This window comes from Hipposideros armiger, unplaced genomic scaffold, assembly GCF_001890085.2.
Source record: "Hipposideros armiger isolate ML-2016 unplaced genomic scaffold, ASM189008v1 scaffold_1192, whole genome shotgun sequence".
Classification (NCBI taxonomy): Eukaryota; Metazoa; Chordata; class Mammalia; order Chiroptera; family Hipposideridae; genus Hipposideros; species Hipposideros armiger.
This window is the reverse complement of record NW_017732542.1, coordinates 70123-86244: the sequence shown is the minus strand read 5'-3', so window position 1 is coordinate 86244 and position 16122 is coordinate 70123. Positions and strand designations below refer to the sequence as shown.

The following is a 16122-nucleotide window of genomic DNA, read 5'->3' as shown; positions in this document are numbered from 1 at the left end:
AGCCCAGCTCCAGGTTGAGCTGTTGTTCAGCATCTTAGCTGTAGAGGGCAGTGTCACTGGCCCTCATATGTGGAATCCGAACCGGGGCCCTCTGGCATCCCAAGCGAGTTCTTAACCATCATGCCACTTGGCCGGCCCCCGGGTATGGTTTTAATGTCATAATTTTCCTGGGTGAAGTAAAAAGTGAACTAAGCTGAACATTGATTTTATTTTACAGTCATTAACTTATGTTAATGTTTAATCATATTTTCTGTAAGGGCTTTTGTAAAGTGGTAGTTTTCAGATCGATTGTGTTGGAGGCTTGTAGGATGCTGTTACTGACACTTTTCCTGGCTCCCAGGTTTGCCCTCTGTGCTGTAGAGCATAGCTCTTCTCTCCATAGCTAAAGAAAGCAGAAATCTTTCCCTCAGTGCTCAGCTAGACGCAGCTGCCATTTCATTACTCCTTAGAGCAGGAGCTAAGCTCTGTAGATCAGTACTGACTATACCTCCAAACTGAATCATGAGTCAGTGATCAGAGCAGCAACTGCAAACTCCTCCAGCCCATCCTTAAAACCCGTTCTCTCCCTGGGCGCAGAGTAATCAGGCTGGGCAATGAAAGCTTTTTCTCCCCACTATGGAAACTCTCCTTCTGTAGGTTTCCATTAGGAAATGTTCAACCTGCACAAAACTCCAGAAGAGTATTTAAGAAATTAATATAAAAGACCATGACATTGAGAATGACCTTTCTGTATATATCTTTATCATGGAATTTTCTACAGTAAAGAATATCATGAGCACCAGTTTTCACTGCCAGTCACTAGGGTTGCCATCTTTCTCAGCCAACCCCACTTAGGCCGTTCCTAGCCTGGTCTCCTTCTTGCTTCCTGTCTTGTTTTGGTGCAGTTGCTGGCCTTTTCAGTGGCATCTGCTTCATCTTTGTTATCCTTAAGGAGCTTGAATTCTGGTAACATAGCCTAAGGCTGAACAGAGAATGTTTTTTCCTCCAACTAACCAAGAACTCTCAACTACCTCGAGAGCTAGCTATTCAGTTGTTTAGTTTCATATACTGGAATAGTGTTTCTATCTAATATACCTGACCCACTTTTTTCTTGCTTTGGAAAATTGTTTTAAGAAAATGAACCAGCCTATTGTCTGCATTAACTCTTCACTACTCATAAGCATCTGTCAGCAAATCCTGAGAGCCCATAAAATGTAATGCATCAAAAGAAAGGCTGAGAAGTGCAGATGACTTGCACAAGAGCCTTACTAGACAGAGATTGGTTTAGAAGTAAGGATGGAGCCACCACCACCCCTTTTTTTTTGTCCTCTGTGTTCTTGCCAGGTCATGATGAGTCGGACATTGACATCCAGGAGGATGATGAATCTGACAGTGAACTGGAAGAGAGACGGCTGTCCAAGCCGAGGACCGCCATGGAGATGCTCATGCAAGGTACCATGTCTTCTTTTGCTCGCCCTCCTCCCTGTGCGTGTCACAGAACAGGCTGCCTGTGACAGTCAGGATTAGGTCAGGGCTGCTTGGTATCAAGGCCCAGAAGCACAGCGTGAGTGGCTCTGCTCCAGGGTTTATCTTGCCTTGATTGTCAGGATTCAGCTCTTAAACTGCTCAGTGGTCATCTTTGCCACTTAATACTCTTACCTGTGGTCCCAGGAAAGGCTGATTCTTCTTTGTGGGTTGGCGTGTCTCACAGAGGCCGCAGGAACACACCGCCTCTGCTGCTGAGCTTCATTCTGCCCTTCTTCGGTCCAAACTGCTCTCAGTGCAGTTACATCCCTTATGGTCAGAGAATTAATGCACAAACGAGGAACTTACACAGGCATCTCTGCCTTTATAAAATATTTTTCTAATTTCTGCTTTCTCACTGCAACAGATTCAAGCAATAAAATGTGGGTGCTCCCCTGGGATCTTCCTCATGTCCCACTGCCCACCCTAGAGGGGTCATGGCCAGTGGCCTAGGGGGTGTGTTCTTCCATCTCTCTCTCCCTCTCTCCCTTTCTCTCTCTCTCTCTCTCTCTCTCTCTCTCTCTCATATGGATGCAAAGGTCACCTGAAACATTTTTTAACCTGATTGGGACCAGACTATATATGTATGGTTCTGTAATCTTTTTTTTATAAATAAATTGGAACTCTTCCCATATCAGTAAAATATAGATCTGCTTCATTCTTTTTGACAGCTGCACAAGTATTCCATAGTATGGCTATACCTATAATTAGTTGGGCATTCCCATAATGATAGAATTTAAGTTATTTCTACTCTTTTTCTTATATGTGCAACTTACTATCTATCTGCAAGTGTTTCTTTAGGTTGTACCATTAAAAGTGGAATTCTTAGGTCAAAGGTTATATAAATTTTAATTTTGATAGATACTACTAAATTTGCCTTTAAAAACATTTCTTATCTGCCACTTGTTACTTTTTGGAGCACAATTGCATTTTTATATACATAATAAATTTAAGTGGTAAATCATCTTCCTTTCGTCATTTTATATTAACTTTTTTTTTTTAAGATTTTTATTGGGGAATTAGGGGGATGGGAACAGTGCTGGGGAATTGGGGGAAGGGGAACAGACAAGTTGCTGTCGTTTTTGTTCTTCAGTCTAGTTGTGGAGGACGTTGCTTCACTGGCCCAAGTTGGGACCATCATTGCGCTCTTCCCGGACGAGGCAGATCAGTCGCCGGCTTCTGGACAGCCGCTTATGCTGGCTGCTGGCCGCTCATGCTGGCTGCTGGCTACACACGGTAGCCCATGGCAACTCACTGCAGCAGGGGCTGCAGCCTCCGCTGTCGCCGGTCGCCGGTGACTCACATCTCCCCAGCTCCAGGTTGAGCTGTTGTTCAGCATCTTAGCTGTAGAGGGCAGTGTCACTGGCCCTCATGTGGGATCCGAACCGAGGCCCTCTGGCCTCCCAAGCCAGCTCTTAACCAACGTGCCACTCGGCCAGACCTTATATTAACTTTTGTTGTTAACTGCTTTCTTTTATTCTAGGCCTAGCTGTCTTTATTGCATCTTGCTTTTTTCATAGGATAGTTAGATGCTCTGATTTCTTTTTTCTTCCCTTTATTTTTTAAGAGCTTCATGACATCAATAGTAGGTAGAGGTTATAACTCCCATTCTACATATGGGAGCCAAGGCTCCAAACAGGCATGTGATTGGCTCAGTAGAACCTAGTAAAGGCACCGATGCTCCTAAATTCTACTGCTGACCACTCACTGCACGAGTGAAACAGTACAACATTTGCATTTCATCTGACCCAGGAGAAATTTCTGTAAATAGTTCTTGGTGGTCACATCCAGGCCTGTCCTGAGTGAGCTCCTCCCTGAGCTGCCCTCAGAGGCCTGGCCCTGGGCTTATGGGTGTTCCTACTCAGCCTTCGGGTGTGAGAGCAGCACTCTGACTGCCCTCAGGGAATGACACCTCTTTCCTGATTGTTTGTAGAAGTCATATCTAGACATCAGCTTCCCAAAGATGAGTGGAGAATCACTCAGATAGTGATGGTGTTTTTAAAGGCATCTAATTGTGATAGTTCGACTTTTTTTCTTTTGAAGCTCAGACCAAAGTACAGGTGAAACTGGTCCATAAAGTGAGAAAAATATATCTTTTTTTCAACAGATAGCATACCTATTCTGAGTATAAACTAATAATGAGGTTCAGTGATTTATCCTTAAGACATGGAAATGATGCATCTTTGTTTTTCTGATTTATGACTCATGTTTACATTTTACTGCCCTTTTCCTTTTTTCAATGTGGAAATGCAGAAATTCTATTACCATTTGTTGATAGTTCTCATTAGTTGGATGCTACATGAGTAAATTTTTTATGATCCTCCTCTTTTTCCCAATTTTCTAAAGGAAAGCAAATCTTTTTTTTTTTTTTAGATTTTATTGGGGAATTGGGGAAGGGGAACAGACAACTTTTGTTGTGCTTCAGTCTAGTTGTGGAGGACGTCGCTTCACTGGCCCATGTTGGTATTATCATTGCGCTCTTCCCAGGTGAGGCAGATCTGGACAGCCGCTTACGGCAGCCCTTGGCAACTCACACCAGCTGCCAGCCACTCACACTGGCCGTCTTATGGCAGCCCACTACAGCTTCACTCTAGCCAATGCCGTCACCAGTGACTCACGACAGCGCAGCTCCAGGTCAAGCTGTTGTTCACCATCTTAGCTGTAGAAGGTGCAGCGTCACTGGCCCTCATGTGGGATCCTAACCGGGGCCCTGCTGCTCAGAGCTGGCATCCCAAGCCAACTTTTAACGAATGCGCCACTTGGCCAGCCCAGAAAGCAAGTCTTGAATGCCATTTCATACCTTATGAAATTTCATACCATACATACAAGGGTTTTGCAATTTCTTTATGCTTTTGTTTCTTCCAGGAAGACCTAGCAAACGCATCGTGGGCACAATGCAAGGTGGAGACTCTGATGATGATGTGAGTCCTGACCAGCCCCTTTTAGCAGTTGTGTTCCTTCTGGTCTGAAGTTGGCCTCATAGACTTGATTAGCCAGGAGCTAAGCATGTCTTCCAGTCTTAGCTTGAGGTGTGGCTTCTCAGCCCTGCCAGTCACTGGATTTGTGGCAGAGTTTGGTCTCCCAAGAAGCGGAACTGTCTTCTTTGCTTGTTGATGGCTCATTTCTTTTCAAATGAACCTGCTTGCCCTACTTTTTTTTTTCCTTCTCATGTTCTTTCCATTCTCGCTTTCCAAAGATGGAAGCAGCACCAGCTCTGTTAGGTAAATGCAAGACTTCCAGCTCCAAGAAGCAGGTTGGTTTTCTTTTTCATCTCATCCATTTGTGTGTGTGTGTGTGTGTGTGTGTGTGTGTGTGTGTGTGTGTGTGTATACACCCACTCAGGGCTAGCAGAGAGCCTTCCCCAAAAGTGATGCCCCTGTCTCCTGGGCAAAAAGCCACTCAAAATGGATCCCACAGTGAATGGTGAAATTACCTAAAGGTTCCCTATGCTAAGGAGGAGGAATGGGCACTGAGTCAAAAGACAAGAATGGTCGTGCTTGGGGAATTATCTGGCCCTTGAACTGTTAACTAGAAAGAAAAGGATGCTGCTGAGTTCCCAGGGTCCAGACCAGCCCTCTCTTCAGCTCCACCCTGGGGAGGGAACGTAAAAAGGAGGCTTTCCTGAGACCAGGGCCTTAGAGGCTGGACAAGAGGCTGTGGGCACCTTGAGCGTTATTGAGTAGATAACTGACTGGGAAATGAATCAGAATGGGAAGACAAGGGGCCCAGCTGGTGGAGCTATACCATCTGTCACTCTGGGCCTTCCTGCTTTGTTGCAGACCCTGGCAGTGCTGTGAGTCCCAAGAGGCAAAGGGTGACTAGACTGACACAGATCATAGACCTTCCCATCAAGTTGAATGCAGCATGTGTCTGGGGTGTGGCACTAGTGGCTGCACAGAGACAGAGCATGGGCCTTACGTTTTTTTGTGGTGTTTTTTTTAGCTGAGCCATCCTGCCACCTGTTGGCAGCTCAGCAGCAGCTCAGCTCGGGCGGCACTCGAACTGCTGTTGCTCAGAGCTCACACTCTGAGTGAGCTCTTAACCAACTGAGCCACTCGGCCGGCCTGGGCCTTATGTTCTTATACCAAAGATCCATTTATTTAGTACCAGCAGTATGTACTGTCACAGAAATTCACAGGAGAGAGAGGTCACTCAGGTTTGCTGGACAAGATGCATAGAGAAGATAGAGCCTTGAATACATAGAAAACAGCCTTTAGAGAAGCAGAGAAACCACTTAGTTTTAAGGTAGGGGTTGGCTGGCTAAACAGCTTGTATCCACCTGTCTTACCCATCTATGACAGAGATAGGGAAAGTCTGGTGTGGCAGCTACTGATGCCTGGAGAGCACTGTCTGGCCTTTTTATTATGATTTGCTTGATCATTTTTATAGCTTTCTACTTTTCAGAACAGATGATTTATTGTGGCTAAAATCTCTTGTGTGCCTGTTGTTGCTTGTTTTTTTCAGGGAGGCTGTTTCCACCTACCCCAACTAGGCATGGAGGTTTGTCCTTCATGTGTTCACTCAGTCACTCCACAGATATTTATTGGGGGCCTGTTATGTGCCTGGTGTTGTTATGGGTTGTAGGAAATATAGCAGTGACTAGAAACAAGGCCTCCTGAAGCTTACAGTCCCGCAGGAGTGACGCAGATCCATCAGGGGTCATAGTGGTAAGAAGAAAAATAAACCAGGTTTGAAAACTGAGTGACAGGAATGAGGATGCCTTTTGATTGGTCAGAGAAGGTCTCTTATAAGGTGACCTTTGGGCAGAGGCCTGAATGCAAGCAGGGGCTTGGTGCTGGGAAGGGCATCCTGGTCACAGGGAATATGGTTTCTGCATTTGAGGACCAGAGGTGGCGGGTATGACTGGGCTGGAGTGAACTGCGGGGGAGGAGCGGCAGGAGAGGCGGCAGGGGCTGTGCAGGGCTGTGCAGGATGAGATGAGGAGTCAGCGTCTTCTCTGAGTACAATGGGAAAATGCTGGGGAATCCTTAGCCCAGGAGTGCCAAGAACTGACATTTCAGAGATGCCTTTGTAGTAGTCTAGTTCAGAGGCGATGGTGGCAGTGGCTTAGCCTCGGGTGGTAGCAGCGGAGGTGTTGGGAGATTCTGAATATGTTTCCAAGGTAAGAGCCATCAGGTTTTGTTAATTGGACACGGGGTGTTAAAGAGAATGAAGGATGCCTAGATTGTGGCATAATTGGCTGAAAGCACAATTTTCATTTCCCGCGCTGGGGCAGACCTGAGGGAGGGGCTTGGAGAGCAGACTGAGAGTTTGGCTCTGGAGATGCTAAGTGTGAGTTGCCTGTTAGACATCCACATGCTGGTGCTGAGGAGCCAGTTGAAATTTAAATCTGGAGTTCAAAGGTCAGGTCTGAGCTGGAGATTACGCTGGGGGAGATGTTCATATCTAGGTGGTCTTAAAGCAAGGATATATGTGATTGCTTGGGGAGAGAGAACAAAGAGAAGAGAGAAGGCCCGAGGCTTCGAACCGACCCTGCATTGTGGAGGTCAGGGAGATGAAGCGGGTCGGGCAAGTGAGACAGAAGTTGCTGGAGTGAGGTGGGGCAAGTACCCAGAGAGAAGGGTGCTCTGGAGGACAGAAAGTGGATGCCAGGGAAGGAGGAGCCCATAGGTCAAACAGGAGGATGGAGAAATAGCCATTGGATTTGAATCCACTGAGCGTATCAGCCTTGACAAGAGCAGTTTAGGGGGATTGGAGTGAGAGCCTGACTAGAATTAAAGAGGCAGTGAGAGGGGAACAGGCGGGGATGGTGAGTTCAGAACTCATTCAAGGAGCTTTTGTTGTGAGAGGAATAGAGAAACAGGGCAGAGTAGCTGGAGAGGAAGGTAGGATTGAGTTTTAGGGGGGGTTTTGTTTCATTTTTTAAGAAGAAAATTGTAGCATATATGTATGGTGTTAGGAATGATTTAGATAGCGTGACTGACCATCCTGGTTTACCTGGGACACCCAGTTCCTGTGTGGCTCCTTATGCCCATTTTCTGTGTGGCTTTCCATCTCCAGTCTGGCAAAAGCTGAAATAAGCCCCTTTTCCCTCTCTCAAGTTTCCACCCTCCTTGCTTTCCACTGGTGGGTCTCTGGGCCATCAGGAACAAAGCAGCATCCAGCGAACCTCGATGCAGGTCCGTTGTTGCTCCTGAGACGTCAGTGGGAAAGCCAGCCCCTGCAGCGCCAGTCTTGGATTGCACGTTGGTGTTTGAAGGTTACTGGTAGAAGATACAGTAATCTATGTATTCCAGCCAGCAACATCTAGATGCTGGTCTGCTCTTACGCCTGACGCTTCTCTGCCAATCTCTTTCTTCACGTGGAGGTGTTGCTAGGTTTTGGTCTACTAGTAAAAAAGTGAAGTACAGTCTCACCAACAAGGTGTCAGGAACGAGATGGGACCCTCAGTTGTATTTGCTGTCTTTTTCCTATAGGAAGACTCAGAGGACAGTGAGATTGACATGGAAGATGATGAAGAAGACGACGACGATTTGGAAGATGAGAGCATTGCTCTCTCACCAGCTAAGCCCAGTCAAAGGGTCCGGAAACCTGAGCCCCTGGATGAGAGTGACAATGACTTCTGACCTTCTTGCCAAAGGACCCAGGCAGATTAAAACCCTCAGATTTGTAGGTAAACAGGAACTTAGAAGGTTAGAAAGGAAACATATTTTGTTCCCTAAGCCTGCTGGACTCATTGTTAATGAAGCAATACCTGTTTTCTCTTAGCCTCCTATGTGTTACTCCATGAAGCTTAACAAGAACCAGAGCGAACCCCAAAGATGATTTTTCTTTTCTTTTCCTCATTTATCTCCTAAAACTTGGGAAATGCATGTGTTCTTAGTTATTCACATCCACAGGACAAAAACTTGAGGAGAAATAAGTTTCTATGTGAGTCTTGGCTATCGTTGTTACACATTTCCTCTGAGAGTCAGAGGGACAGACGTGGGGCTGGGACTGGGTACAAGAACTCACTTTAGGAATTATAGCTGAGTGTCTGACTATTAATATCTTGTACAATTTATAAGCTTTTAATTCTAGCCTTTATTTCATTTTATAGTCTTATTTTCTTCTGCATGCTCACAATACCAAGCTTTAAATTTATTTTACTAAAATTTTCTGAGTGAAAGTTAGCTAAGTTAGATGAAAACCAATTTTTCTTGAAAGTCAGGCAACACATAGATCCTCCAGATTATAAATACTCGATTTTATATCAGAAGGCTGACATTCTTTTTTAGGAAATCAAATTAAGGAAAACATGTTAGTACAGATTCGTGCTTCTGATTTAAAAAAATAAACCAGAATTGAATTAGGTGGAGTAGCACTAGAATTTCCCTGTTGTGAAATGAGAAGTGACAGATAGGTGGCGTTGTTTTGGTTTTTTAATATGGAAAGCACAGAACAGTTTTCATTTCTTTTTCAATTATAAAGTCAGAAGAGTCCTGAAGTTACTTATCTCTTAATACATGTATTTAATACCATATTTTTATATTATTAAATAAGTTTTACTTGAAACTATAATTATTTTGTTTATTTGCACCAATAACATAAATACTCAAGAAAATTTCACAGGTTAATATGATACATGTAAATTTTAGGAGACTGACAATTACTTTTATCATCTTTGCTTTTTTCCCCTTTATTTTCCTAAGTTTTATGGATGAGATTACCCCTTTTTTTAAACATTCTGCATTCAGTGAATTCACCAGTAATTTGAGATGTGCCATCTTTAAAATGATAAGCTAAATGGGAATAGGTGTGATGGGAACCATGCTAATTACCTCAGAGCAAAAGAGTCACTGCATCTTCTTGGATGTTATAGCTTTGGTTTTCCTGAGTCTGGCCTGACTTATATTTTGAAAAAAAACCTAAAAATGTATATGTTTTTCTTATGTGCTGCTTTCTTCTAATGGGGATTAGCATGGAAGTCTGACCCAAGCTACAGATAACACATCCACAGGTAGCGGCAACAGCTGTAAAGGGTGATTCCTTCATCCTTTGGTTAACTGACTTTGTGCAGTCTCATGTTGGTATGGCACTTCCTGACTTCAGCAGCTTCTGTCAACAAAGGGGCTTCAAGTACTTGATCATAGTTAGTAGTGTATTTCGGTCACTGTAATGGCTCCAGGAGTCAAATATGTGCAAGTGCTTTGTGACGTGGTGTCATTTGGATTTAGCCAAACAGCAGAGCAGACTCAGGCCCCGAAGAAAATTGTATGATTAGGTCAATGAAAAACAAGCATTGCTGACAGTTTTTTTTTAACTGTGTAAATTAAAGAATCTATTAAAATGCTTTAAAATATGTGTATTGACAGAAGATATAGAGGAAGTTTTTAAGTCCTCTGTTTTTATTGGAGTAGCCATCAAGAACAAAGTCTAGGGACTTCCAGTTAGCTATCTGAAGAACTTGTTTCCATTTTAGCTGGGGCAAGAAGAAATAAATGCAAGATCTCTTTCATTAGCATTTTAAACTATAGTATCAGTGTCAAACTGAAGGGAAAGTGTGTCTCTCTAGGTTAGCAACATACTACATAAATATCACAGCTGTTAGATTGGCCCAGGAGACTCTTGGGTGCTAGAATCCAGGACTGGTTGAATTGGAAGGGAACTAAAAGGTTCTACCTCCTACTCAGAACAAAAGTCTTTCCGTAAGGATGTGACTGGAGCAGGAAGACAAAGGGTTCAAGAAGAGATGCCATTAGGGAAAAACGGAACTAACCGAATAACCAATGCGTCTGTAAGAAATAGTGTTTAGATTTTACACTTCGATTGGACAGTTTGGAAAGATTAAGCAGTAGTGACATAGAATGTTAAGTAAATTTTAAAAATAATGCAGCTGTTAATTCTAGACAGAACAATTATATAGGAAGAAAATAGCTCAGCAATGATCAGTACTAATAAAGTCGTAAGATAAACATTAAATAATGATTTAACTAAAAATCGTGCTATAACAATGTTGAAAGGATGGAGAAACAAAAAGTAGGGATATAAGGTGTACGTAACAAGTGCCATTTCCCATACTAGAAAGTCAATAGATACTCTCTAAAATGATAAAGCAAGAAATAGTGTATGTAGGATACTTAGTTTTATGAGGTGGGGTATTCAAAAAGGGGAGGAACAGGACAAAAGATTGCTGTTTTCCATTATAAACCTAGCAATACTCTTTGGCTTTGTAAACTATGTGTATTACTATGTATGTTGCTTTGATGAATATGAATTTTTAAAAAGATAAATATACCGACAGGAAAGAGGTAAGGGCTGGATCATTTGCATATCAGATTCCTCAGGAGAAAACATGTGGGATGAGAAGAGGGCTAAGGGTGAAAACCTGAGAGACACCTGTGTCTAAAGGGAAAAGTCCACCAAAGAGCCAGAAAAAGAGGCTGGGAAAGTATTTTCTAAGTTTTCTAAAGTGACTATATTTTACTTTAATAATTAGGAAAAAGTACTTTTAATTTTTCAAAGAGTGTTGAAGAAGAGTGGTAAGGAGAGGGCAGGAGGATTGGAAGGTTGTAATGTTATGAAAGCCAAGGCAGGGGAGAATTTCCAAGGAAGAGAGAGGTGAACAAGTGCTAGGTCCTTGTCGCAAATGAAGTTGAGTCAGAAAGGCCATTAATGTTGACAATTAGGAAATCTCTGGTGACTTTAGCCAGAAGTCAGATAGCAATTGATGGGTTGAAAAGAGGCTGGAGTTTGAAATCAACACAGTGAGTATTGATGACTGTTCAGAAAAGTGGCTGGTCACAAGTGAGAAGAGAGGGCAAAGAAGATTTTGGAGGGGCAGAGTGCTTGCATTTATTTATTTATTTATGCAAGGAAACATGTTTTTTAGCTGAAGGGAACTCCCGGTCATGGAATGGGAGGGGTTGAATGACAGAGAAATTGATGAAGTAAAGTCTACATTAGGAGTCATTCTGCTTAAATTCATACTTTATATTGAAAACATGCATACCAGGTAACCAGTTGGGTAGATGCTACTATTTAGGGTAAGAAAGCTAAAGCTGATTTCACAATCTTTTACACCTGGATTTCTACAGTGTCTATTGTAGATAGATAGTTTTCTTGACTTGGGCATCAGGTAGAGTACCCAGAATACTGGGGCATTGCTTCAGAAGGTGGGCCCACGTAGCCCTAGAATAAAGAATGGCTGATCCTGGCTAACAAAGCTTAAAAGCAAGTTTTGAAAAGATTCAACTGTTTCTAAGTAATTGAGTCCCAGAATAAAGCTCAAGAATATTTTAAGGAATATAAAAATAGTGCCCAGAAAGGTAAAATTCCCAATGTCTGGTATCCAATAAAAAAATTACCAGGCATAATGAGAAAAATCAAGAAACAGGCAAAAAAACCCAAACAAACCCAGAAATGATAGATGATAGAATTAGTAGAAAAAGACATTCAAACAGTTATAATTACATTCTATATATTTAGATTGTAGAGGAAAGCATGAGCATATTAAGGAGAGAGATGGAAGGTATAAAGAAAGCCTCAAACAAAACTTCTAGAGATTAAAAAAAGGAGATGAAACTATACAAACTGGGATTAAGAGTAGATCAGACACTGCAGGAGAAAACATGACTGACCTTGAAGACAGAATAGCAGTAGAAACTGTCCAAAATGTAAAACAAGACAAATCCCACTGTGCTGGCTATTGGCTATCAGTTTATTGCCTCAGCTGCAAATTCACCTTTTGGCCTGCTCTATGATAACGGAGCTATTTCTTGTAATGTTTCTCCTTTGTCAGCCAGCAAGATGTTAAGCCTTGTCAGCAGAGGGTGCTCGAGCGACTTTAGAGGAGGTAGAGGCTCTCCCAGTTCTAGTGTGGCTTGATCTCAAAATCCCTGGAGAGCGCACTTTTTCTCTACTGCTTTCTCCAGTGCTAGGTTCCTGCATGGCACACCTTTCTCCAACATTTGGCTACTGCAGCTCTTGTTCTGTTGAGTTCTCAACTCAGCCAGAAATAGCACAAACCAGAAGACAATATAGCAACATCTAGGAAGTACTGAAGACAAAACTTTCAATGTAGAATTTTATATCCAGCAAAAATATCTTTTAGAAGAGCTAATCCAATAAATACTACACAAGACTCATGTTCAAATGTCCCCAATTTCCAAGTGATGTTCTTTATAACTGATTTTTCCCCCCTCCAGTCTAGCATCCAATCAAAGAGCTTACATTAAGTTGTTTTGTCTTCTTCAATTTAAAACAGTCCCCAGTCTTGTTTATTTTTCATGACATTTACATTTTTGAAGAGGTCAGGCTAGTTGTTTGGTTGGTGGTTTTGCAGAATGTCCCTTAATTTGGATGTTGTTGGCTTAGATTCAGGTAAACCTTTTTGGCAAGAATACTACATCAGTGATGTGTCCTTCTCAGTGTATCACAGGGGCCCCTGATGTCCATTTGTCCCATTATTGGTGATTAAGTTTAATCACTTTGTTAAGGCAGCACTTTTAAAAGTTCTCTATTTAAGGTATCTTTTCCCCCTTATAAACACCCTTTGTGGGGTGATACTTTGAGACTGTGGATATCTTCTTCCTTAATAGGCTTTCATTCATGGTTTTAGCATCCATTGATGATTCTTGCCTGAATACTCAAAGAAACATTTGGGACAACATTGCTTCCTCTTCAAATATAAAAATGATATTTTATAATCTTCATAAGCATTTCCCTTGGTTATTTCGTTGATGAGAGCTGTGGTGTCCATTTGGGATCTTTTCCCTTTCAACACAAACAGACGTCTGCGGGGATTGATGCCACGCGGAAGCTCAGCTCGCTTGTCTTCAGAGGGAAGCTGCAGCCACAGTGGTAGCTATGGAAGCCCAACGTAGAACAGCACTGTTAAGGCATGGACATTTAATGTGCTGTTGATAACCAGTGTGGCAGAGTCCAAAGAACATGTGCCAGACATAATCCATGTTTAAAAAGGATTTTGTAATGGATAAAAGATGGCAAAAACCTTGGAGAAAGTATTTTTTTTTGGTCTCTATCTCCAGAATTCTATAATTATAAAGCCTTCATTTCTCTTCAAAAAATTCCCATAATTTTCCCATATATCTCTTAAGGACCATACTCCTAAAACCTTTTCTTTTTGAGAAAAGAAAGAGAGGTCCCCTCTGTCACCAATGCCAAGTTGGTACTCTTATTTTATTTTATTTTTTTAAGCTGAGCCATCCTGCCACCTGTTGGCAGCTCAGCGGCTGCTCAGCTCGGGCCGGCAATCAAACCGTTGTTGCTCAGAACTCAAACTCTTGAGCGAGCTCTTAACCAATTCAGCCACTCGGCCGGCCCCTACCAAGTTGATACTCTTAATGGGCTGGAAGATGGCAACTCATTCCAGGGGGAGGGGGATGATTTTCACTAAGTGAGTGTAAAAAGGCAATAATAAAAACAAAGTTGGGGTCACATGAAGACCTCAAGGTATGAATAAATTCAGACTAGCTTCTTACTTGCTGAGCTTTAAAGCCTAGGTTCCTGGGTTGTTTGGTGGAAGACCTCTGTGTGCCATAGCAGAGTGTCCATCTCAAGAGGGCCCGGACTGACCCTGGACCAGGAGAGGTGCCCATGACCTTTGGCAGTACCTTTCCTGCCTCCTTGCCCGAGATCAGCTAACATGCAGGTCAGTGGCATTCCCAGACCACAGGAAGGCACCCTGGAAAATGGTATTTTTGTTTGAAAGCTTCTAGCTGTGTCTCTGCCCATCCTCCTGCCTGGTCCACCAGGAACTGGTTTGGCTCACATTTCAACAGTGCATGAGGGAGCATTTGTCTTGATAGCCTCTGAAATCATCCTGGCACCAGATTCCCCAATACGATTTCCCTGGAGACTAGAAGAGAAGAATTAGGACAAGTTAAGATATTGGCTGAAGGGCTAGAGGCCTGTAGGATTGCTTTAGTAAAGAGCAGGTGGCCACTACATAAAGTGCAGAACTCTGGGGGAAACCTTTGTGCTTCTTGGATCCCTCCTATGGACAAGGCTCTGAATGGCTTCCTCTTATACCAGGTTCCCTTCCAGAGCTACTGAGGAGCCTGGGTGTCAGCTGGCTCTGAGAATCGGGCAGAAGGTAGGGCCTGACCTGGGAGCAGTTCTAAAGGTGAACGAGAATGGCAGGAAAGCGCAGATACTTCTGATCCCCACTCACTTGATGTGCTGGAGCCCATGGTTTCCAGACAGTGCATTGGCAACACATATTGCCCCATCCATCCCCAAGGAATTCTCTTGAAGGCTAGGCAGAGAAAAGATGGAGACACCACAGTGAACCATTTAGTACTGAAGAACAACCCCAGGAAGCAGCATTGCATTCATTATGCTGGGCAGTTCTGGAGCAGATATGTCCACTGGTGCCACAGCAACAGCAAGGTGGTGTTTAACCCTGAGACCAGAGTCTACAGGGAGCCAGGTGGTTCTGTCCAAGTGCCATGAAAGGTGTAAGACCAAAAAAGCAGATGTTAAATAACTTACCTCTGACTTACGCTAGGCAGAATGAACAAAAATCATCTGCAGCTATATTCGGACTATAGTAACCAGAACAGTCTGAACTATTTCTATTCAGAAGGAAGCAGCTACAGAGGAAATCAAGAGCATCTTATCTCATGGGGGAGGTTCCAGCAGCAGAAGTCGTCTGCTCTTGGGCACAGGTAGGACCCTATAACCACTCACTTGATTCTTCGGAGACTTGAATTGACTTTCAGAGCGTTTGCCAGGGCTTTGGCTCCGGCCACCCCAATGGCATTTCCTCTTAAGCTGTCAGGAAAGAGGAACGGTAAGGCACAATGACAATGCTACATCTTCAGATGTGCGTGGGCTACTGAATAGAGGCAGTGTGGACTCAGCAGCCATGGGGTTAGGTTGCTCCTTCCTCACTCCTGGGGAGCAAACGAGGACATTCAGGAGGGGGTGAGCTGACCCAATCTGGCTGGTGGTTGGAGCCTTCATGCTCCTTTTCCATTTCAAAGAAAGGAGAACTAGGTAGAGGAGACACTGTCCGGCGGTCCCTGTGTGCTTGGCATCCTAGAACTGCAGGAGCAGGGATGACCTGGACATGCCTGAGAGCCCCACAGAGCTTGAGGCCTCAAACTCTTGGATCTCAAAGACCTAGATCCGTGGTCACAGACCACACCAGGGCCTCGGGATGTGTTCAGCCTGGACCAGACCAGGAAGAGCAGGTACTCAAGGAGAGGAGGACCAACCACAGTGACTCCCAGGGAATAGGACGAAGTGCGAAGGGGACAGCTGGGGCATGCTTGATCTAAGTGAAGCTATTTAAATGATTGGTGAGTTTCATGTAAGTTGACATTTTATTTCTCTTCCATATCCATTTTGAATCAACAGCTTGGTTTCTTTGGGCAAGAGACTGCAGCCAGAGACTGAAATACTTACTCGAGAATCTCCAAGGTTCTATTCACAGTCAGGGCCTCTCCCAGGGCCTGGGCCCCCAAGGCACCAATGGAGGCCACCTGGAGACTATAAGAGAAGATTCTGTCACCACAGAAAGTCTGTGCCTCTTCAGCCCTCCCACCTGCCCCAGGCCCAGCTTCCGTCCATACTCATCCTTTGTTTTCACCACCCCTTGACTTAGGGCTGAAAGTGGTGAAATAACACTGAAAATTGTTGACCTGTGCTCTG

At 43.6% G+C, this 16122-nt stretch overlaps 2 protein-coding genes across 5 annotated transcripts in view; one reads left to right on the top strand and one right to left on the bottom strand.

The window, feature by feature from the left end:
* Window positions 1-9018, top strand: part of IFT38 (intraflagellar transport 38) — a 51773-nt gene extending 42755 nt beyond the window's left edge. The window contains exons 7-10 of one of the 2 annotated variants that reach the window (XM_019632898.1): window positions 1324-1431; window positions 4369-4424; window positions 4700-4756; window positions 7941-9018. In XM_019632898.1, coding sequence (XP_019488443.1) covers window positions 1324-1431; window positions 4369-4424; window positions 4700-4756; window positions 7941-8090 — 371 coding nt within the window. In that variant the 3' untranslated portion in view covers window positions 8091-9018. The remainder of the gene's footprint in view (window positions 1-1323; window positions 1432-4368; window positions 4425-4699; window positions 4757-7940) is intronic. The other variant, XM_019632899.1, reaches the window with a different exon arrangement.
* Window positions 8305-16122, bottom strand: part of NLRC3 (NLR family CARD domain containing 3) — a 40590-nt gene continuing 32772 nt past the window's right edge. For 2 of the 3 annotated variants that reach the window (XM_019632896.1, XM_019632897.1), the window contains 4 exons: window positions 15877-15960; window positions 15157-15240; window positions 14639-14722; window positions 13717-14323 (listed from right to left, as the gene is read on the bottom strand). In XM_019632896.1, the coding sequence (XP_019488441.1) occupies window positions 14233-14323; window positions 14639-14722; window positions 15157-15240; window positions 15877-15960 (343 nt within the window). In that variant the 3' untranslated portion in view covers window positions 13717-14232. Of the gene's footprint in view, window positions 13310-13716; window positions 14324-14638; window positions 14723-15156; window positions 15241-15876; window positions 15961-16122 lie in introns of those variants that run through there. The other variant, XR_002122779.1, reaches the window with a different exon arrangement.